This window comes from Peromyscus leucopus, chromosome 20 (genome assembly GCF_004664715.2).
Source record: "Peromyscus leucopus breed LL Stock chromosome 20, UCI_PerLeu_2.1, whole genome shotgun sequence".
Classification (NCBI taxonomy): domain Eukaryota; kingdom Metazoa; phylum Chordata; class Mammalia; order Rodentia; family Cricetidae; genus Peromyscus; species Peromyscus leucopus.
The window spans coordinates 47355838-47379302 of NC_051080.1; the positions used below are offsets into that span (position 1 = coordinate 47355838).

General features: G+C 46.8%; 1 protein-coding gene across 2 annotated transcripts in view; it reads right to left on the bottom strand.

The window, feature by feature from the left end:
* Dpys (dihydropyrimidinase) overlaps positions 1-15964 on the bottom strand; it is an 81739-nt gene extending 65775 nt beyond the window's left edge. For both annotated transcript variants that reach the window (XM_028879289.2, XM_037197777.1), the window contains exons 1-2: positions 15614-15964; positions 2014-2172 (exon numbers count right to left, since the gene is read on the bottom strand). In XM_028879289.2, the coding sequence (XP_028735122.1) occupies positions 2014-2172; positions 15614-15877 (423 nt within the window). In that variant the 5' untranslated portion in view covers positions 15878-15964. The remainder of the gene's footprint in view (positions 1-2013; positions 2173-15613) is intronic.
* Positions 15965-23465: the final 7501 nt, after the last annotated feature.

Consider the following 23465-nt stretch of genomic DNA (forward strand, 5'->3'; position numbering starts at 1 on the left):
TCTAGCCAGGCAGTGGTGGCTCACGCCTTTAATCCCAGCACTTGGGAAGTAGAGCCAGGCAGATCTCTGTCAATTCGAGGCCAGCCTGGTCTACAGAGCGAGAACCAGGACAGGCACCATAACTACACAGAGAAACCTTGTCTCGAAAAAACAAAAAACAAAACAAAACAAAAGTCCTAAGCCCTTATTTAGAAGCAGGCTCACCACAGGTGTGGCTAGCTATAACGATGTTATTGATGTGGATTCTAATCTGCGAAGATTGCTGACCTTGAAAAAGAGGAACCTGAAATGCAGGCTTGTACAAGGAGATAGAAGCAGAAGTCAGAAAGATCCTTCCTCAAGGCAAGGGTCACAGAAGATTACCACAGAGAGCTAGAAGCTTCTAGAAAAGCATGGGATAGAGTCTTTCGCCCTTAGGACAAACCAATCCCAAGATACCTTGGCCGTCTAACCTTCCAGACTGAGAGACAACAAGTTTCTGCCGTTTGAGGCTGTACTGAGCGCTTGGTCATAGGAACACAACGGAGCCGGTATTGGGGGAATCTCTGCACTCTTTAAAGTGTGACAGGGACCGGTAAAAGTCCACCATTGCCTCTGCTCTCTCACAAAGTAAGAGAGAGGAAAGGAGAGGGGGAAGGAGGGAGGGAGGGAGGGAGGGAGGGAGGGAGGGAGGGAGGGAGGGAGGGAGGGAGGGAGGAAGGGCTTGCCTTTAAAGGTATGAAGTAGATTCAACTCCTTCCTCACTTAGAATATTGTGTGGGGAGAGAAATCCACTTGGGCCATGGACTATGACCCTTGAAGTGATGTTTGCTGGGTTACTCGTTACAGACTGAACACTTGTTTCATATTCAGTTGGTGTCTGAAGCAAGTTTTAAAAGGGATGCTGGTGTATGAGTTACTCAAACAGTATCACCTTGATTCACTCCCACCTCCTCCCCCTCAAATTTCTGAACGAAGTCCAACATGAAGAAATGAGTTAGGGTTTAAATCCCAAGGAAAATTTCTTCCAAGGCATACACACAAATTTTCAGTGGAAAACCCATTTTAACGGCTGTCAAAGTGACCTTTTCTATCTAAATCTTACTGTTTTCATTACGGCCTAAATAATGATTGGGCACGGAAGAGTGTTTTGAGGTCTGTTGTAAATGGTTCTTAGGACAGCAGCTGAGTAGTGTTGGGAGAACTCGTCACCCCTGGACACAGCTGGGGGCCTTTGAAAGAATCCCAGCTTGCCTTCCCGTCAGGAGTAGGCATGGAGGCCTTCCATTTGAAGGAATTCTAAACTTAGAATTTCTTTGATGTTTTTCTCATACATTAAAATTTTCTAATACATTTAAAAAAAGATTCTAGGCATGTTGAAGTTGGGAATAAGAGGGATAGACACTGTGGAAATTAGAGGAAACATCGACAATTCCTGGATCTGTGAACAAGCAGGGTGGGGTTTCCTTGTGTGCTTTACGTGATGTTTTTACATTTCAATGTTTTGATTGCAATCCTCCACAGTACTCAGAATTCAACAGATTCAGAAGAACGTGCACTGGAGCCTCGCTCCCCCAGTCCCGCCCCCCATCACCCCCCCCCAGAGACATCGCTGCCCCCCATCGCCCCGAGACATCGCTGCCCCCATCGCCCCCGAGACATCGCTGCCCCCCATCGCCCCCCCAGACATCGCTGCCCCCATCGCCCCCCGAGACATCGCTGCTCCCCATCGCCCCCCGAGACATCGCTGCCCCCCATCGCCCCCCGAGGCATCGCTGCCCCCCATCGCCCCCCCAGACATCGCTGCCCCCCATCGCCCCCCGAGACATCGCTGCTCCCCATCGCCCCCCGAGACATCGCTGCTCCCCATCGCCCCCCGAGACATCACTGCCCCCCATCGCCCCCGAGACATCGCTGCTCCCCATCGCCCCCGAGGCATCGCTGGGGTTTGCTATGACATTGCCGCTTCCTGCTCTCATGCAGAGCAAAGGACAAGGGGACTAAACGGAGCACGTTGGAAACCAGCTGCCTCACCTGGTCACTCCACCACGTCACCGCCACATGCAGGCTGTAGTCACAGCAGACTTTGGGGTCCGCCCAGCTACGCCAGGTCTCAAAGGCCTCGACGAGGGAGCTGCCCTTCTGAGGAATGGCGAAGTCGATGATCATGGTGGTACCTCCAGCCAAAGCAGCCTGCAGTCACAGGAGGGTCCAATCAGTCATCCCGTCTCTGGTTAGGTCATCGTCACTCTGTGAAAGCTGCACATCTGTAAGCCCCGGAGCCTATCTGATGGGTCCAGGAAATGTCAAAGACGTTGCTTTTAAAAAGACCCAAGAGGCATGAAGAGATTCCCCAGAAACTAAAATTCAAAGTCTTAAAATGCCTGGAGCCACTTCTGAAAAAGAAAACATGGCTGTAAAGAAAAATGGCACTGGGTGGGTGTGCTGGTTCATTCCCCCCATGCCCGTCCCTGGGTGGCTGAAGCAGAATGGTTGCTGTGAGTGGGTGTCCAGCCTGGCCTAGGAGACTATTTCTCAAAAAACAACCAAGCAGAAACCCTCAGATGGGAAAAGTAGGAAAGATATAAGCAATTAAAAAAAACAAAAAACAAACAAACAAAAAACAAACAAACAAAAAACAAACAAACAAACAAACAAAACCAGCTATACTCATTGTTGGAAATCCCATTTTCTTGGGGTTTGTTTTAGGGAGTTCCGTCTCCTGCAGTCCTATGATCCACCCAGAGAACCCTGGAAACCTGGCAGGGCTAAAGCCTCTGCACCTGGAAACTGCTGGGGACACTTTCATCTTTCTTTGATTTACGTCTGTGGTCACTGCCTGCCCTGGTTTTTAGCTCAGAACCTTTTCATCTCTAACTGTGGACTATTTTAGCAGGTTCCCAGTTGGTCTTTCTCTCTCTAGTTCTGCCCTAAACATTCACTCAGGGACCCTCAGTGCGGAGGGCATTTCCGGCCCGCAGATGAGCCGCTTGGCCCAGAAGGTTAAGGACCCGGGTGCAGAACACAGCTGCAATTAGATAAGGGGATGACCCCCTGGCTTTGACAGCACAGCAGAGCGGCTGAGGGGAACCCATTCAGGTTTCAATAGCACAGGAGAGCGAACATCATTAACAAATGTACTGCGTGTTTCCTGCTAACTAGAAGGGAAGGTGTGGAATGTCCTCACCACAAAGAGATGCTAAGTATTTGAGGCAATGGATATGCTAACTGGCCTGTTTCGACCACTACACACTGTTTACACAGGCAAAAAACGCGCTGCACCCCGTAAGCACGTGGTTATTCTGTGCCAACTGAAATTTTTAGAAAGTTAATGCTTCTTGTTGCCTCTGGAATGAGGTTAAATCTTCATAAACTTGGTCCCCGAGTCCCTGTATCCTGCCTCAACCCTCGATAGACCTGGAGGCACATTACACTACATTACAAGTAATTTAAAAACTATTACAAAAACAAATGCCTTTGACTCATTATTTAAATAGATTTAATTTAAACGAAAATCACAAGGTGGTTAATGCATTTTTAATTGCTGTGCTCAAACAATGTAGGTGAAGAAAACAAACATAATCATAGAAGGATGGTGGCCGGTGTCAGAGCAGAGACTCTGGGGGTTCACCGCTCTACAGTACACCCCTCAGATGCCGAGGCTGCCTGGGTCTCTTGTCAGGTTCCTCTGTATCCTTTGATTCCTTACCCCAGAAGGGAGGGCAATGCCCGCACCTGAACCCTGGGCTAGTGAGGGGGTCCGGGCCAGGACAAGGCCGCAGCACAGTCGCCTCCTGAGGACTGCTCTGCGACCCGCCAGGAGCCTTTGCGGCATTTGTTTAGAATTAGGAGTTGTTCCACTTTTCTTACACGCATCCCATCTCGGGAAATGGGGTAATCCAAGAGGGACAGCGGCTTCCAGCCTCAGCCTGCCCCTTTCCCACACTGCACCCCGGTGCAGCCAGTGCTCTCAGGGCCTGCAATGTCACTCTCTCTCTCTCTCTCTCTCTCTCTCTCTCTCTCTCTCTCTCTCTCTCTCTCCCTCTCTCTCTCTCTCTCTCTGTAATATTTTTATTCTTCCTGCAGTCACTTGGTGCATTTCCACTTCTTTCTACTTTTAACTGCCTTACTTCTTTATGTAAGATTCTACACTTTGTTGCCACCTTTAAATAACATTGTCCTTATTCATGCAGAAAATACATATTTGCATTTCCTAAGAAACTCCTTTTGGTACAATGACAAGACTTGGAAAAAATTCAGGTTTTGTATTTTTATCTGACTAGAGATTAATCTCGTCACCTTCTTCCTTTCTCAAGTGCCTTTCCAATACAAGAAAGGGTCCCTCAGGGATGGGGAGCATTCTTCAAGTAGAAAACACTTCATTAAAGTGTTAGAAAAAAACCTTTTCTAAGTCTACAGACAGAGAAAACCCACCACATGTGAGATGTACAGAAATTAGATGCAGCGCTCTCTCAGGACCTGGGGAACTGGGGCCCCCCTCGTAGTGGGTTAGAGAAGACTAGTGTGTGCTCAATTCCTTTATATACAATGGCCTGGTGATGGTACATTCTGCAGGCACACCCTCCTGTGTATACACCTAGATCGTTCACATTCTCTCATACAGTGCAAATGGTCTGTAAATAATTGTTTTACTGTATGGTCTCAGTACATGTTCACCATGAATCCACCATAAAGTGTTGTCAGGGTATACAACAAAGGTTCCAGGTGGTGAGAAGATAAAATGCTGTGGACACTTCGGGAGTTCTTGGAAAGTTAAACATAGTGCGCATGACCCAGCACATCAACTCTTCAGTATATACGCAAGACCATTGAAAATATGTCTACCTCAAGACCTGTACAGAGTCAAGTCAACAGTAGAAAGTTCCCAAATACCCATCGGTTGATGAATAGATAAACAATGGGCCGGTATTGGGCCTTAAAAAGGGATGAAATAGTGACCTCTGCCACAAAACACAGATGAACTTTCAAAACCATGATGCCGAATGAAAGGAGCCAGTTACGAAAGAGCTCACATTGCGCAATTTGTGGAAAATGTTCCGGAGAGAAGAGTCCATAGGGACAGGAAGGAGAACAGAGGTTGACCAGGCTGCAGGGCATGTTGGAGGGGAGGATGGTCCTAAGACACACTTTGGCAGGTGGAGGGACAAAGGCAACAGGAATGTTCTAAAAGAGACTGGTGCTGTCTCCATGATTCTGTCCATATTCCAGAAACCATGGCACCACACAGTAAAAGGCTGAGTTGTATTGCATCTGAATTATTTCCTAATAAAAACGTTATAAAAAAAAAAAGACACTATCACACACAGCTGTCACGTGGAATAGAGGAAGCCAGGAAGGGCCGCACAAATAACCATACAGTCTTTCTTCTGCTCTCAGGGTATGGATAGTCTAGGGCAGTGGTTCTCAACCTGCCTAATGCTGTGACCCTTTAATACAGTTTCTCGTGCTGTGCTGACCCCTAGCCATAAAATTATTTTTATTGCTACTTCATAACTGTAATTTTTCTACTATTACGAATCATATTTTTGGAGATAGAGGGTTCCCAAAGGGGTCACAACCCACAGGTTGAGAACTGCTGGTCTAGAGGGAGAGACAGAAATACAAGTATGTAATTATAATACAATATACTCTAAGAACAGATAGCAGATCCACTTCTATCATCAATAGTACTATAGAAAATCCTAAGTGTGAGAAAATTTCACAAAATTATTCAGAGCGGGTGGGATTCAAATCAGAGATCTGGGCAAGTTTGGATCTAAATTAGAGTAGGATGTACATATGGAAGCTGTCAATAATTATGACGGTATCTAACACACAGCACATGCTTGCCATGTGCTCTTCTCAATCAGCTCTCCAGCTCTCCAGCATTGCTAACCTCATTACAGATAGAGGAGACTGAGTGGAGAACACCGATTAGAATCCTTGGCAATAGCGGGGGAGGGAAGAGCCATTGTGCTCCGGAATGCGTGCATGTTCCTGGGGGAAGGGAATGGGGAGAAGAGGTAGGCACCCGGAAGAAGAGTCAGAAACTCAGCAGGCTACGGTAAAGGACAGAATCAAGGCCATCCCGGACCGTAGAAAATGGCAGTGTCCAGAGGAGGAAGACAGGACAATGGTTGCACGTAGGGCAAAGGGAGGTCAAAATGGGACTTGATGGTGACACTCAGAATACAAGCACTGGCAGGGCAGGGGAGGAGCACCACCAGGCACTGTGGAGAAGCACATGTTCAGGATGGAGCACCCTGAAGGTGAGGTGCAGGAGAAAAGAAGGGAATTCATCTTGTAGCAGATGCTAGAGAGGCTCTGGGAGAGACGTGCAGGAACCAAGAACAGAAGCCCCCAAGAGAGTGAGCCCCAGAGCCCCAGCCAAGACAATCACCTCCAGTGGGAATTTCTGGGTGGTATGGGGATGGGTCAGTTCCTATTTCCTCTAGTCAAACATCATTTTTAATGTCTGCTAAATTTTCTATTAAAAGCCTGTCTTAAGAAAAACCACCTTGCACTTATATGACACAGAGGCAAGCAGACAGGTTTATGATATATAAGTCATAGGCAGGGCTGTGCCTGATGGTCTTAGTAGGCAAAGGATCCTCCACTCCTGGAAAACTACAGCAGATCTCAGCTTCCGGGGCTAATGGTACATCCTCTAATTAACTAGAAGCAGGAAAGAGAGCGGAGAGGAGCAATCTCCTGTGTTCTTCTCCACTCTGTTTCTCCTCCCTCTCCTGCCCCCTCCCCCTAGACAGGGAGACTCTGGTGAACGGAGAGCAGTCTCTCGCTGGGGAACCATCATCTCTTTTGCCCTTACTCCTGATCGACAGTACCTTTACTTGTCAGCCAAGCAGAATGCTTTAACCTTTTCTAGTCTTGGCTCATAAGTCAATTCTCCCAGCTCCTAACTTCTTTGGCCGGTTGCCCTGGAAAGCCTTCCAATTCATCTAGACCCTTGTTTGGGGGACAAAAGAACCTACATGTCTCCAACGTAAATACTATAGAACTTACCTAGAGATAAACTATCTCACACTGGGTCATAATGTCACATAACACAAGTTCTTTTTTTGGGGCGTGGGGATTTTTTTCCTTTTATTTTATTTTACAATACCATTCAGTTCTACATATCAGCCACGGGTTCCCCTGTTCTCCCCCCTCCCACTCCCTCCCCTTACCCCCAACCCATCCCCCATTCCCACCTCCTCCAGGGCAAATCCTCCCCCGAGGACTGTGATCAACCTGGTAGACTCAGTCCAGGCAGGTCCAGTCCCCTCCTCCCAGACTGAGCCAAATGTCCCTGCATAAGCTCCAGGTTTCAAACAGCCAACTCACGCAATGAGCACAGGACCCGGTCCCACTGCCTAGTTGCCTCCCAAACTGATCAAGCCAATCAACTGTCTCACCTATTCAGAGGGCCTGATCCAGCTGGGGGCCCCTCAGCCTTTGGTTCATAGTTCATGTAACACAAGTTCTTATTGAAGAACATATTAGGTTGTAAACCACTACTGAAAAGTCCCCAAAGCATAGTCTTCTATTTTATGGTGTCAGCCATTTTCCCTGTCCAAACTCATCCTGAAAAGTGTGTGACTTTGGTTCCCTAAAATCTACTACAGGACCCAAATAAAACAAAACAAGACCTCACAGTACAGCTGGGCCTTAGGGAGGAAAGCCCTGGGCCGAATCGGTAGCTTTCTTATAGTCACTAAGATGTACGAGAACAGATTTTATAATCTCAATGTAAGTCCCAACCTACACGTCTGTTTGGGGTTTTGAAGGTGTCCTGCACACGCTCGCTCGCCTCCGCAGGTTTGAAACACTGAGGACAGTATTTATCCCTGTGCACTAGACACTTGGGCGTCTCACTTGAGACCTACCCTCCTTCTTCCCTAAATTCTTAATCCAGTCCCTAAACAACCCCCCAACAAGGCCACCCTGATAAGTTCCAGGCGTCCCTCTGCACTGTCACCTCCCATGCTCTCTGTCACCGTTTCCTTAGCCTAACTAGATGAACGAGAGCAGAAAAGAGAAGTGGGGGGGGGGAACGGAGGAAGGAAAAGAACAACACGTGGGCTGTGAGCAGTTTGAGCCCCCCTACTCCACCCCCCGCCCCCCGGGAGTGCTCAGGAGACAATGGACTCTCAACGGGAAGATAAGGGGTCTCCCTGCCATACTCCGGCCCCTGAGACGGGGGCTTCGTCTTTCCTTCACCTTGCTCTGCTCTTAAGATGGAGAAAGGGCGGCTGTTGCACAGCCCTGAATGTCCTGGTGGGTCTCATGTCTTACCTGTTTCCCCAGCTTCCTACTGTTGTCTCCTCCCAACCTATCCATGCCTCCCTACCAGGGCTGTCCTTCCTTCTCTGAGACACAGCCCTTTCCACCTCAGAGAGGAAAGGCCATTCATTTTCCTCCCTCCCCTGACCCCTTCTCTACCTGACATACTGATTGATTCTCAGTCTTGGTCACAGTCTAGAGACCTCCAGGGAACTTTGACCCCATCCTTGAGAATTATTGATGTTGCTTCATTTCTGTATGCCCTGTGCGCATTACAGTGCTGGACTCATAAATGTACTCTGAAGTGTTTAAGTAAGAAGGAAGGGAGGGACCAAGCTGCTCAAAAGTTTTGAGATGGGAGAATGATGGTTGACTTTTCCATTCACAAATTGGGAAACTTATGCATGCTGCAAGTTAGCAGGAAATGCCAGCTCCCAAAACTATGGTTATCCCTAGTCCCGGATCCTTTTCGTGTGAATGTGGAAGGTCTGGATGCTCAATGTTATATAAAGTTTCCCAGATCAATGTACACCAGGGCTCCAAGGCTGCCACAGCACTGTCTGTTTCCCCTCCCCTGTCTTGGTTGCCTCCTAGTACTTGAAGGTGAGACCCTATTGTTGAAGATGCCACACACTTTGGATACAGGACTTGGAGGAATCAAGCTGAAACCGACCCGGAAGCCTCCTCCTTAAAGACTGTCTCTTACAGTATCAGAAGGTTCTATGAAAGCTGCCAAGGGAGAAGAGCAATCCGTAGTCCCAGCAGGTGGAGACAAATGGACCTCCACAACGAGAACGAGTGGGTGGGCAATAGTGGTACTCTTGTCTTGAACTAACTGCTGTTTAATTGGACTTAAGGCCACTCAAAAGGAGGGAATCCATGCCTGGTACTTTATTTTGATTTTGATTTTTGTTTTTTCGAGACAGGGTTTCTCTGTGTGGCTTTGCACTTTTCCTGGAACTCAGTTGGTAGCCCAGGCTGGCCTTGAACTCACAAAGATCCGCCTGGCTCTGCCTCCCGAGTGCTGGGATTAAAGGCGTGCTCCACCACTGCCCGGCCATGCTTGGTACTTTAAACCAAGCCAACTAACTACTCATAGACCCAAAAGAAAAAACCTACTACTGCCATTTTTGCTAAACCAATATAATTTCTAAATATAATCTAAAGAAATTGTTAATATTATTAGTTGGCAGCTAGGTATCCAAAATATGCTACAGCAGCATAAAAATTATTTTGAGCCAAAGACATTTCAGGATAGGTATTTTCTGTACTCTCACCTCTGCCTTCAAATAGAGCCATCCCAAAAAACCCAATTAGTTTGAATACCCTCTCCAAGAGTTTTGCATCCAGGGATGGATGACTCATCACTGGCCTAGAAGCCTAAATAGACACCACGGCAAGACTGTCCTTTTCCTCATCTGCTTCCTTTGGTCCCGTTCTCTTTCCGAAAACTCGTTTGTTTTTCCATGCATGTGTCCTTCCGCCCCATCTACCCTTATTAGGATAGGAAGTCATTTGTATTCCCGTCAGTGCCTTCTCTTCAGATGCTACATAAGCCCCAAGTTCTAAGCACTTGCTGGAAACACATTTCTTCATGAATCCCCACCTACATGCATGAATTTTCTTAAAACCAAAATCTGTCTTCTCTGACCAAACTAACGTTTGCCATTTTAACTTTCACGTCCCCAGTTACTCCCCAAGATGACAAAGGAGTTCTTCCTGAACATTGGAAGGGAACAGGGAAACCTTGGTTTGCTGACACTGAGCATTCTTCAGTCAGGCGAATGAGGAAGAAAGTCTGGAAGTAAAAAAATACGGAGTGTTTGAGCCTGAACAGCAGAAGGAGGCAAGTTATGGACTTAGAGGGTTACTAACACACACACACACACACACACACACACACACACACACACACACACACACACCGATAGCACAAAGCCCTATTCAACATCAGAGTTCCAAGTTCATCTTTGAGATGTTATTTCTCCTTATTTCGAGTAGTCAAAAACTAACTGTGATCATTAAATACACATTTTTAAAAGCACAAAATTACAAATGCTCAGAGCTGGGACAACCAAACATTAACACAATATAAACATTCAATGCTTAGCCTGTCTAGTAATTAAAGAAATAAGGTAATTTTAAAAATAAAGCCAATATGTGGGAGTGGCCAGGAAGCAGAGTGAGGGCTATGAAAGAGCACAGACTATGAATATTCTGAGTGTATCAAACTTCTTTAATGTGTCTAACATTTACTTGTCCTGGCAAGGCCTTCTGAGAACGACTTCCCAGGCAACTAGCAAGCATGTGAACAAGGGCTGGCCTATCTGGCCAGCTGTTACATACTAGCAAACAACAACAACAATGACAACAAATAACAAACAACAATAACAACAAAAACGAAGTCCTTAGTAACCACCATGGACTCACCAAGGAGAAAAAGAGACTGTAGCCATCGATAGCTGGAAAAACAGAAAGAAAAGCCTGGAAGGTGGGTTCATTTGGTTTGCAATGCCCTGACTTGGAAGTGCTTCTGAGATTCCCAAGTTGTGACGTCTGGAGATTGGTAGAAATACACCTTGATATTCAAGAAATATGGAGGCTAGACAGAAAAAATTGAGACAGTCTGAACAAGAATGATGGGCTGCAAAGTTGTATATACCTGTGACATTTAATGACTTTAATAAAGTCCATAGAATAAACACATTGCTTGTGTGTCTCCCTACGAAGAAAAGTCTGAACGGATAGGTAGAAAATCTTAAGACTGTATGTAGGTGATCTAAATACTATTTTTCTTTATTCTATTGCATATTTTTATTTTTTAAATGCAGTTTATTATACTAATACATATTGAGTATCTATAAAAACTTACTAAGAGCTGGATGGTAAGTATCTATTTGGTTTATAACAGACTTTAAACAGTTTCTGTTAACTGAATTATTTACGTAGGGAATGCTAACACCCCAAGGCAGGAGGTGATATGCTGCAGGTCACTGGGTCAGCCTCCCAGCTCTTGAGCAAAGTCTAACTCTGGCAAACAATAGAAAAGGGGATTTCAAGGTTTCCTCTGCAAGGTGAGGAAGCTCTATAAATACAACTGTAAAGATGCTTAATCACACCCTTGGAAGTGAGCGCTCTCCTGGCATTTCACCAAGACATTCCACAGCGAAGCAGAACTTTCTGTCCTTTAGAAAAAGAGGAAGGAAGAAAAGAAAAAGAAAGAAGAAAAAGAATAAAAGCAAGCTGGGAGGCTTCCCCCAGTTATTAGGAGAGGGGGTCCACCAGCAGCTGCCTAGTCTGTTTGCGTTTGAGTACGTGTTCAGCCACCCAACCTGGGCCTTTGTCTCAATATAAATACATATATTTGAACCCTTGCAGAACGTAGTTAAGAGCCAAGCTGTAATTCCTTCAGGTTTATTGAATTCACAGTATCCACTAAATTAAAAATCACATTGTTCTTCTCTGTAGCTACCGGGTTCTCGGAAGATCACTCTACATCTAGCATGGAGCGACGACAAAATGAAAAAAGACTCCCTCCCAGCAGAACACTGAGTCCACTGGTTACGTCAGACAGAAAGCTTTTACCTGTAATTAAGTAAGCCCATTACCGGCTTTAAACCAATGCCTGACCTGACATGAATTAGAGTCACAAAGCACATCACCTTTAGTTGGCCTCTATTTCATTCTTCAAATTGGGCCCCATCACAATCAAGTGATCAGTAAAAAGAATACCACCAACAGCATCCCTTCTATTTGTCAGATATTATAATTGATCATCCTTGGGGCTGCAGAAAGCAAGAAGCATTACTCTAACCTTTGGGTCCATCTTCTGAAAGCATAATATATCATATTTACTTTATGGCTTTCTGTGCATAAGGCACTTACTTCTTTCTGTGCCCTCGAAGATGGAGCGGCTATAAATGTATATTCAGATGCCCTACGAATATAATACCTGTGTAAGTATTCCTTTTGATAACTTTAACTGCCTCCGGCACTGGGGAGGTGAAGAGCAGGGTAGCCGTAGCTCCCCAGGATGACTGTGCTTTATTTCTGAGAATTGCAGTTCACATTAACACATCAGCTGCACAGCTCTCTCATCCATCATTGGCCACTCTGATAGACCAGAACATTGGATGTTTCCCCAAAAGCACAGAGCCTACTAGGGCAGAGCTCTAGAGACGGGGTCAAGCTGTGCTGAATTTTGAAAGGCCAATAACTTGGACATTTCTGAGGTGTGCCACCTTAGGAAGATAACTTGTTTCAATTCTTTATTCAGTTATTAAAAATGTAGATAAGGACTCCTATGATTGTAAAGGATAATGCATAATTTAGCCCAATTGGTATACAGTGTGGTCTCCACGGGATAAATGCCAGTTAAACAGCACTAAAATGGTCTTTCTCCTGGCCCTGAAATATGTAATGCATTCGTTCTCTACAAACGATCTCTTTGTTCCTAACTTCACAAACCAAGGGCTCCTCAACACCACCTTGAGGGCTGTTGTGAAGCCTGGGCTGGAAGACAAAAGGACCTCCTGGCATCTCCTCCCAGAACTCAGGCCCCTGCCTGCCCAGATCCTTGTATGGCTCTAGCCCTTCCCCACCCGGTCCCCTTATGGAGCCTTGTCTCTTTCTGGGCCATTCCGAACTGCTATCCTGAGATCCATCAACCATTTTCAAGGTCAACATTGGCAATTCAGACCCTCTGTGAGTATTCTTTGGCATCGTGTGTTTACGAAACCTTCGACTTTACTCTCTCTGCTCATATCAAGTCCTGCTTAACATACTCGGCTCATTACGAAGTGTGTTTTGTTTGACATTTGACAATCTTTAAATGCAGAAATATCTAAAGAGGCAGCCGCTGGGTGAGTCCCTCCCTGCTCTGGCAGTGTTCTATCACATGCTGTGAGGAGACAGCTTCTCAGGGAGGAGCTCATTGCTATAAAAATTCCAGAGTGTCCAGAGAATGGGTATAAGACACACACAGCGGACCCCAAGGAAGGCAAGATGTGTCCCTTGTCCTCGGCATTGCAAACTCCCCTGTGCAGCTGCTTCATCTGGAACCCCGGCCTGAAACAAAGGATGCAAAGTTACTGCTTGGCCTTCAAGAGGCTGCAGAAGTGAGTCTGGAAAGCGGCAGACGGGACAGCTGCTCCCTGCCCTGCAGACGGGGTTCTCGAAGTCATGCCTGACGTTAGCGACCTGTTGACAATGGTGAATCTGAGATAATAGAAAAGGCTAACAGTGCCGATGATGACAGCTGATCACAAAGCTTCATTTGCAGGTTCCGTGCCCACAGCCCACACACACACACACACACACACACACACACACACACACACACACACCTGCCCCAAATGGTATCAAGGATCTACAGGCGGTGGGCGGTGGTGGCGCACACCTTTAATCCCAGCACTCGGAGGCAGAGCCAAGCAGATCTCTGTGAGTTTGAGGCCAGCCTGGTCTGCAGGACAGGCACCAAAACTACACAGAGAAACCCTGTCTCAAAAAACAAAAAAAACAAAAAGAAAAAAAAAAGAAAAAGAAAGAAAGAAAATCTACAGTGTACAAAATTAAGAAGTACAAGAGAATACATCAAAACAAGGGTGGGTATTGAGAAGGTGCTTGGAGATTTTTTTTTTTTTTCAGAGCTGAGAACTGAACCCAGGGCCTTGTACTTGCTACCACTGAGCTAAATCCCCAACCCCCCTTTTCTTTTTAAACTTATCTGTTATTATTCTACTTATCCATAATCATGAATTGTTCCAATAGCTGACAGATTTATTCCAAATATAAAAATGAGTTCATGACATTTTTTAAAAAGGGAAAAAGATACAGTCAAAATACAGCTTTCCCTGCAAAGGAGATATTTATTATCGTGTTGATAGACATTGGTAATAAGTAACTAAGAAGAAGCATTCCAAATGTTGCATTAGGCAGACTGCCCCTTGCCCCCCAACCCTTCTCTCTGGGTCCAATCTGCCTGCCTTCCTCCTTTCTGTGAACTCTTCTGGTTAGTCCTGGAGGACTGGGGAAGTTGGATGGGGGCAGGTGTGAGGAGGGTCAAGGGTCACAAACCAGGTTAGTAACTGAAATAAACAACTTGCGGACTGCTCTGAGAGCCTGTTGATCTATCTATAGTAGGACTCTGTGGCTGGACACGCTAAGATACTGTCCAGAGAGGAATCCAGTGAAAAACCTTGGCTTGAGGAAATCAGTGTATCTTCTCTTTGGAAGAAGCCACTTCTCTCAAGGCAGCTTAGGGCAAGACTCAGAAACTGCTTGGGTTTAACATCTTCAGCCTAGGTGCCGAGGACTCAGTTTTCATTTCCTGTAACCTTGTTAACCCCCTGTTGGCTTCCGAAGTTCAGAGGAAACCTTTCTGATCCATATCATTGGTTGGAGCTTCTGGGTCTTCCTTTAGAGACCCCCCAAGCCTTCCTCTCCTGGGATCCAGATTTGGCTGCGTCCTGCACATCCCTAAGGTCAGGTACCTGAGCAGCACAGATCCACATTAGCTGTTGTCTGGAGCAAGTGGGTGGGAGAAGGGGTTAGAGAGGTCACCCTGGAGTGAGTGAGGTTGGAGAGCATGCCTAGAATGCTTAGCTTCAAAATCCTGGTCAGGATTTTCTACAGGGTTGGGCTGGGTCCAATGTAGCCGCTATGGGCTGCCAATTCACCCAGGCCTCTCCAGCCACAACAGTAACTTCAAGGTCGGTGGTTCTCAACCTGTGGGTCGCGATCCCTTTGGGGGGTCCAATGACCCTTTCACAGGGGTCACATATAATATATCATGCATATCAGATATTTACATTACAATTCATAGCAGTAGCAAAAATCACAGTTATGAAGTAGCAACAAAAATAATTTTATGGTTGTGGTCACCACAACTTTAGGAACTGTATTAAAGGGTCACAGCATTAGGAAAGTAGAGAACCACTGTTCTAGGTGAATGGAGTTTTCACATGTTCGGGGCTGGAGGGCTGGAGAACAGGGAGAAAATGCTGGTAGGGCCTATTTGAAAAACAAGCCAATCATATAGACGGTAGCGCTTTAAAGACCTCCATGGACTATCATGACCAAGAGGGATTTCAGACACCAGGAGATGGCGCCCAGAGAAGAGAATGCAAGGGAAGAGATAGCTTCCAGAGTGCCAGGTTACCCAGGAGTACAGGGGCCCTATGCTGGGCTTGCACCACAGACCACAGCATACAGCTTCTTCACCCCAGATGGGCGTCCTTTGCGCCCACAGCTAGTTCAGGGGTCTCACTCCACTCCAGTCCCTAGCGCTGCGCAGGGGCGAGCGAGGGGGGCCCGCTAGAGACCCCGGATTATAGACCCGTGAGTTGGGTACCTTGGTGCCCTGGTAGAAGTCGTCTACTGACTGAGAGCCCATGAACGGGAACTGCATATGCGTGTGTGTGTCGATGCCTCCGGGCAGGACCAGCTTGCCCGCTGCGTCCAGGATGCGCAGTCCCGGGGCCGCGTCCCCGGGAGGCAGCAGGTCCCGCCCCAGCGCCCGGACCACGCCGTCCTCCACGAGCACGTCGGCCACCTCTGAGAAGTCATCATTGACCACGCGACCCCCGCGGATGAGAAGTCGTCCCTGCGGTGCCATGGCCAGGGACGCTGGGGATCTATCTGCCCGGGACTGCGAGCCGAGGAGACTTTCCTTTGAAGTCTCCACGAACTGTGCCCAAACTCCCGCTGGGCTGCCAGGGTTTAAGTGCTGGACACAGGTGTGGCTCCACCCCAGGGGAGGGCTGGCCCGCCACAGCCCTGCACAAAGGCATGAGCAATGCCCCAGGCTGTTGCACTGAATCTAGGTGTCCACCGAGTTTATGAGTCAATAGAGGGGAGAGGTCTTGGAATTTGAAGACTGCAGGGGCTTCCCTTCCTAGGGAAGGTACTTTAGTGACAGATAGAAATTGACTTGGTTCCTTGGTGAGCACTCTACACCAAAAGACAGAGCGAGCCCGCGTTAGCCCACAGCACCAGCAGCAATAACACCTCAGGGCAGACCCACGTGGACCTGGCTCCCCCTTCGCAAATCAAGAGCAAACCAGCGCAGTGTCTGTGACTGGCAGGCTGGGCTGGCATGTCTGGGATTCTGGTGTCCAGATGGATAAGCAAAGGAGAGGATGGCGCTGAACAGAGGCAGACTCTAAGCAGGGAGGGAGGCCAGAGCCTGCCGGAGGGAAGGCCTGAGAGAGCTGACCAAGGCAGGCAGGGTGTGATCTACAATCGCCTGAGAGACGGACCTCTGGGCAGGCTGGTGTCAAATTTCCGGAAGCATCAGCGTATCCATGCCTCAAAATGATTACAAACCATTTGGCTGTCAAGCCAGGGGGGAAAAACACCAAAAGCTCAGAAAGCTTATATAATTATTATCAAGAGACCTTTGTATGCTGGTGAAAGGGGTAATTATATACACAAAGAAACGCCTACGAGCTGTGCGAGTCAGTTCCCCCCAGGAGAGTGCGATTGGATATCCCTGCCGCAGTGACAGTCACCGAAACTGTCCAGACGAATGATTTCAAAGGTTTCTTTACCTTGGACACTTTGTATCATGACACAGCGCAACACAAACTGCCCATACTTGATTAACTCAAAGCTGGTGGGGTATCTCAGAGGTGGGAGGAAATGGCTCATTGAGATTCTCAGACAGCCACAGAGGAGAAAAGTGAGGGACTTTAAGAAGGATGCTGGTTGCTGGAACAGGAGGCTGTCGCAGGTCTGGAGGCACCCGTTCCCACTCAGCACCTTCAGGATGGAGGCTGAGCCCGGACAAAGGTCTTCCGTCTGGGAGCTTGGCCTCCACACACTGCTGCCTCTGTTTTCTGCTGACACCCCAGGTCCCTGGGGGACTCTGTACTGGGAGAGAACTTCCTGGCCTGATAATGAGCTTCTACCTGGATGGGTGAGGGAAGTGAGATTTGGGGACACAGGCAGTACCGAGGGTTGGAAGGAAAATGAGTGAGGAGTTGGGATTGGGACTCTGGCTCGGATATGAACTGCTGTGGAGCTTGGCCCAGACACTCCGGGGCCTCGTCCTGCCTACGTGAAGAGTGATAGTTAGGACAACCACAGGTCATAAGCCCATCCTTGTGCATCCTTTTACATTCTGAGAGTCTTCAAAGAGAGGCTGCTCGGTATTTCTAGAATTAAACTCTCCTGAAGGCTGCAGCAGTGAGCTGGAGACTAGGGAGGGTTTGTTTTATAGACTCAGAACCATTTTATCTCTAGTTCTTCCTCCTGGGTCAAGAGGCTGGTTTGAGAAGGAGCTGTGATTAATGCCACAGTGATGCCAGGCAGCGGTCCGACAAGTGCCATGGCTTGAATATTTGTGTCTTGTGTTTTGAACGTGAAGTGTCCTTCAGAGGCTCCTGGGCCTGGATCTTTGGTCTCCAGCTCATGGTGGGTTTAGAAGGCCAGAGCATCTTTAGCAGATGCAGCCTCAGTTTAGAGGAAGCAAGTCACTAGGGGTGTGCCTCAAGGTTTGGGAGTGGTCCCACTTCCTGCTTCTCTCTGCTTCATGACTACAGCTGCAGCGTGACCTGGTTTGGGTTCCCTCTGCCATGCTTTCCCCAGGACACACTCTGCCCCCCTGACTGAGACAGAACAAACCCTTCCTGAAGTTGCTTCCTGTCAGGCACTTGGTGAAGCAAGAAAGTCACTTTCTAATTCATGTTGACCCAATTCATACAATAATATTAAGGGAGAATGCACTGGGATTTACTGCAACTTAGAGGGGAACCCTGAGAGTCTCTGGCTGGAGACAGGGGAGCAGACTCCATTTCAGAGTCATTACAAGGCTGTGCGTGTGTGTGTGTGTGTGTGTGTGTGTGTGTGTGTGTGTGTGTGTGAATGCATGTATACATATGTTTTTTTGAGACAGGGTTTCTCTGTGTAGTTTTGGTGCCTGTCCTGGATCTCGAGCTGTAGACCAGGCTGGCCTTGAACTCACAGAGATCTGCCTGGCTCTGCCTCCTGAGTGCTGTGATCAAAAGTGTGCGCTGCCACCACCGCCCGGCCCTATATTATATTTATAAAGACAATAGTCTTGGGAAGACTGGTGACCTGGGTGTGAATCAGAGAAGTGGCACCAGCCGTGGGCGGACAAGGCATGACCCGCGTGCCTGAAGATGAAGCAAAGGCAGTGGGTTGTATCTCCCCCTCTGCGTGAGGCACACAACTCGCGTTACATATATATTTGCTGGAATAAAATCACTCTTGTGAACTATTGCCGACACAGTGACTGAGTTGCTGTGGGGATAACAGCTGCTTGTCTATGTGTCAAGTCACCAGCCACTCAAGGCCACTGAGCTGCGGAGTTCTGGCGAGCAGAGGTGTCATTTGGGATGCAAAGGTCTATTGCAGAGCGCTGGGTAAGACGAACTTTATACCTTGGTGCAGTGGGACTCTATGAAGGGGCGTTTAGTCTGTATTAGTGATGTAATCAAAAGTGCCTTTTAAGCTCTTTGGAGTTCAGAACTCAGCTTTAGCTTCTTTTGCATTTCAGTTCTCACTTTTTACTTCAAAGTTTGAAAAGTTATTGAACCAAATGCCTTGCAAAGCAACGGTAATGCCGATGTGCACCACTAGATGGCGCTGTCCCTTTGCCGTCTTCTTGGCAGGCTAGGTCAATGTGCTGCCATTGACCCAGACCACAGTCGGCTTCCTGAAACCTTACCTGTGTGTTTGGTTTGCTCTTGTCCTTGGAATCGAGTATCTGCATTGATACAGAATTGTTAGCCTTTCCTCAACTATGACTAGTACATCCTTTCATGGACATCTGTAAGTCTGGCTTCATATAATAAAATTGTGACATTCTGGATTTATACCATACTTCTTTTTCGTTGAGCAAATTTTCCATATTACAGTAAAGAAAAAATGTATTGAGAGTGATTATTCACCTAAAAGAGATTATCGTTGGGACTCCACGTAATGAGGCCCTGTCTTGCATTTCCAACATTATGTCCTACCTTTGATTTTCATAATCTTATTTGGGACTTAGCTTTCACATCAGCTACAGTGTTATATCAAATATAGTTGACGTGTATTTGAACATCTGCAGAAAAGTCAAGCTGTTGACGCCACATGCAATGAAGGGAAAAAGTAATGAGACAGATTCCAGCAACCTGTGACCTCTTTGAAATCCTTGTATCTTCTACTCATTGTTTCTCATTCTTTATCATCTAGTTGTTCCTATCAACATTTACCTTTCTCTGTGGGAACATACCTTGGCATATGATACATGAAAAATCTGAACAAATGGGTTTTTTTTTGGGGGGGGGGATGTGTTTTTATTGTCATAATCTAAAACCTTGGATGTTCTTTGTGAGAAAACAAAAAAGCATATTAATTATAAAGGAAGTGTAAGTACACACCTTCTCAAGGAACTGATTCTTCATTTATAGTAATTTTGAAAATGCAAGCAGCCTTTTAGGGGGACAGAGAAGCTTCAGATTCATAGCCCCACACTTAGGAGTTTAAGAGAAAAAAGGCAAATGGACTGTAACTCTCCTCCCAACTGGTAGCCACGAGCCCGCGCTTTTCACAAGGTTCACGTGTGTCTTGGATACTCCATCCCCAGTGACAGACTTGGGAAGACTTATGGACAGTGAGCCTTTACTTTCCCAGCCAGCCCAGTCCGGTCTTGGGAGAGGCCTGGTGCTCTTTTGTGTGGACACACAGGCCTGTGGACACTTTATCCATCTCCAGGGAAGACAGACCAAGCGGAGAGGCCAACCAGTCTGTACTACGTGTCAGCCATTTTGACAGAAAATTCTGGGATTGTAGGTGCCAAAAAACTTGGTCTACAATTGAGTGAGGTGGTAGTCTGGCTCCCTGCTGCCCTGTGTTCCTTGTCCCTTAGGGAAGCCTCTGGCAGATACCGAAGGAAGATTGGTCCAAGGCAGGTCTCACAGTGCCAGACAAGAGAAGGGCCAGTTAGAACAACACCTGGCTCAGAACAGGCCCTCCATAACTATCTGTGAACTGTTCGGTGAAACTGAGAACTTGAGGCCTGGGTTTAAGCCTTTTCATGTTCTTTCTACAAGAGCTCCACAGGGTGGTGGTGACTGGGAGATGGTCCGGTGCTCGAGATGCAAGTGTGAAGACCAGGATTTGGATCCCCAGAATCCACCTAAATGCTGAGTGGGCACTCCAGCATGGGAAATGCAGAGACGGGGGGATTCCCCACAACAAATGGGCTGGCTAGATCAGCCTGTGCATGAGCTCCGGGTTCATATAGAGACCGTCTCAATGAGTACAGAGGACAGCAATCAAGGATGATCCCACACAAGAGCTTCAGGCCTCCACAGGCAGGGGCACACACATCCATCACACACATTTGCATCCACACATGCATGGACACACATGTGGAAAAAAAAAATGAACCGAATCAGGTGGGAAATACCACTTTCGCTTTACAGGTGAGAGGTGCGACTCGGGGCGCCAGCCGAAGTAACACACTGCTTTGATCTGATTTTAAGGCTGTGGGAGGCCACGATCATCACATTAAATCCACCACATGGTGATGTGCAGTATTTTGTTGCTTTTAATTTGATAGTCTATTCTTGCCGAATAAGCCAAGTTCTTTACAGAATAGCTTTGGAAAAACAAACAAAAGGAGGACATTATATCTGTGAATACGCGCATGCTCTCTCTCTCTCTCTCTCTCTCTCTCTCTCTCTCTCACACACACACACACACACACACACACACACACACACACACGGCTAATTCTTCGGTGTTTTAAGTTTATTGTGATTTAATTGATGTCCTGTAAAGTTGATGGTTTATGATTCAATGGTGTTTAGTGTATTTACAGAGATTTGCAAGCTTCTCTTGCCTCTAACTTTAGGACAGTGTCATCTCCCAGAGAGCCTTACACTCCCACACTCAAGACAACCTTCCGCTGCTGTTCCCTGGGACAGTCGTCCACCCCAAGCCCCTCAGAGCAGCACTGCTACTGCAAAATCTTCCTTTGCCCAACTGAATGTGGTTGTAGCTTCTCACAGCCTCTTGAAAGCTACATAACTTCGGACTGGCTCCTCCAGGGCCTCAGGCCTGCCCCTTTGAACACATTCATAAGGGAACAGTTTCTCATCCCCAGTCTCTGTGGAAGGGACAGACCAGGCATGGTAAACCGACTCTATTGGCTAGACTCACTGACGTCCTCCAGCACTTTATAGCCGGCTCACTCTGACTTGACTTTAGGAGGTATGGATGACCTGTCGCCTTTCCTGGAACTCACTCTGTAGCCCAGGCTGGCCTCGAACTCACAGGGATCCGCCTGGCTCTGCCTCTTGAAGTGCTGGGATTAAAGGCGTACACCACCACCTCCCGGCTCTGTGTAGTTTTTGACACCTTACTTCTCATTTCTCCTTCCTAAGCCCTAAGCAACCACTTAGAAGCTTTTGTATCTTCATAAAGCTGCTCCTTCTGAATGTTTGATATCAATGAGACTACACACATTTGTGAGCCTTTTTGGTCATGTTTATTCTTTTAGGAAGCTAATGAGCTTTTAGATTTTCCACATTTTGGCTTTAGAAATAATGTTGGTGTGAACATTTGTGGACAGACTTTTGTGCGGACATGTTTTCGGTTGTATCTAGGAATAGCATTTCCAGCTCATGTGGTGGCTATGCTCATTTTTGAGGCTCTTCCAGACTGTTTACAAAGCAGTGGCATGATTTTACAGCCCCACCAGGAGTGTGTGAAGCGTTTGATTCCACACCCTTGCCAACACTTACTGTTTCTTCTGATTGTCAGGTGTTTCCTAATCTTCTTACTACAACAGAAACTTTTGTTACGTGGCTATTCAAATCTAAATGGCAAACCAATCTATGGGTCTGTAAGTGAAAGTGCAGTTCAGGAAGAATTAATTTGGGTTCTAAGGTCATCCTGCATTTGATTCCAATGACAAAGTCACTTGCTGGTGCCCATGGTGAAGTTTGGATGGCTAATGTTGATAAATCGACTAAATTGTATAAATGGGCTTAAACAAACAAACAAACAACAAAACACACAAGATCATCTCAGCAGATGCAGAAGATGCCTTTGGCGACAACAACCCTACACGTGTTCTCTGTGAGGAAGTGTCTTGCTAGGTTGTAAGAAGAAGGAAAGGATTACAATCTAGACAATTTGGCTCTGGACTCTAACTATATTGCTGCCTCCAATAAATTCTAAAATCTCGTGTAGAGACAGAAGTTATTATAAGTGTAGTTGAAAAAAAAACCCTGTGCATCATTAGTATTTACAAATGCCAAAGTGTTTCTCTTAAGTTGCATAAATGATGTTTGGTTTGTGTGCATGGTGGGGAATTGAACCCAGGACCTCAAATATGCTAAGCAAGTATTATGACAGTTAGGGTTTCCGTTGCTGTGAAGAAACACCATGACCACTGCAACTCTTATAAAGGAAAACATTTAACTGGTGCTGGCTTACAGTTCAGAGGTTAGTCCATTTTCGTCATGGCAGTGTGCCAGCAGACATGGTTCTGGAGAAGGAGCTGTGAGTTCTATATCTTGAGTTGCAGGCAGAGGTAGAGATTGTCCCCTCAGGCCTAGCTTGAGTGTGTAAGACCTCAAAGCCCACCTCCACAGTGACAGACTTCCTCCAACAAAGCCACACCTCCTAATAGTCCCATTTCCTATGGGCCAAGCATTCAAACACATGAGTCTATGGGGGCCATTCCTGTTCAAATTACCCCCCTTAGCTACATCCCTATCCGATGCTGTTTTATTAAAATTTAATTAATAAACGAATAATGGATACAATCAATACACTTAGCAGATGAGAGCGGAGCTGATTTGATATTCTTTTAGCAAATGAGCTTCTTTTGGAGACAATAAAACTGTCTTTCTACTTTAACATTATAATAGCACTTCAATGTTTTCAATGCATCAGCATGTGACATGGGTCGATGTCACAAACCCTTGGCTGTTTCTCCTACTGATTGTGGAGTTGATTTCTTTCCCTATTGGATCTGGGTTGGCCTTATTGATTTAAAAAACTGAATGTGGCAGAATATTCTAGAAGGTCTGTCACTCATTTCTAAGAAGCCTGCAGCTTCTGTAGAGGTCCATTGACTATTTCTAGATCCTACTTTCCATGCTGGGACAGACTCCCCTGCAGAACCCCAGGCTCTGTGAGCCCCTGAACCCACAGCAGGCAACCAGCCAGGCACACACACA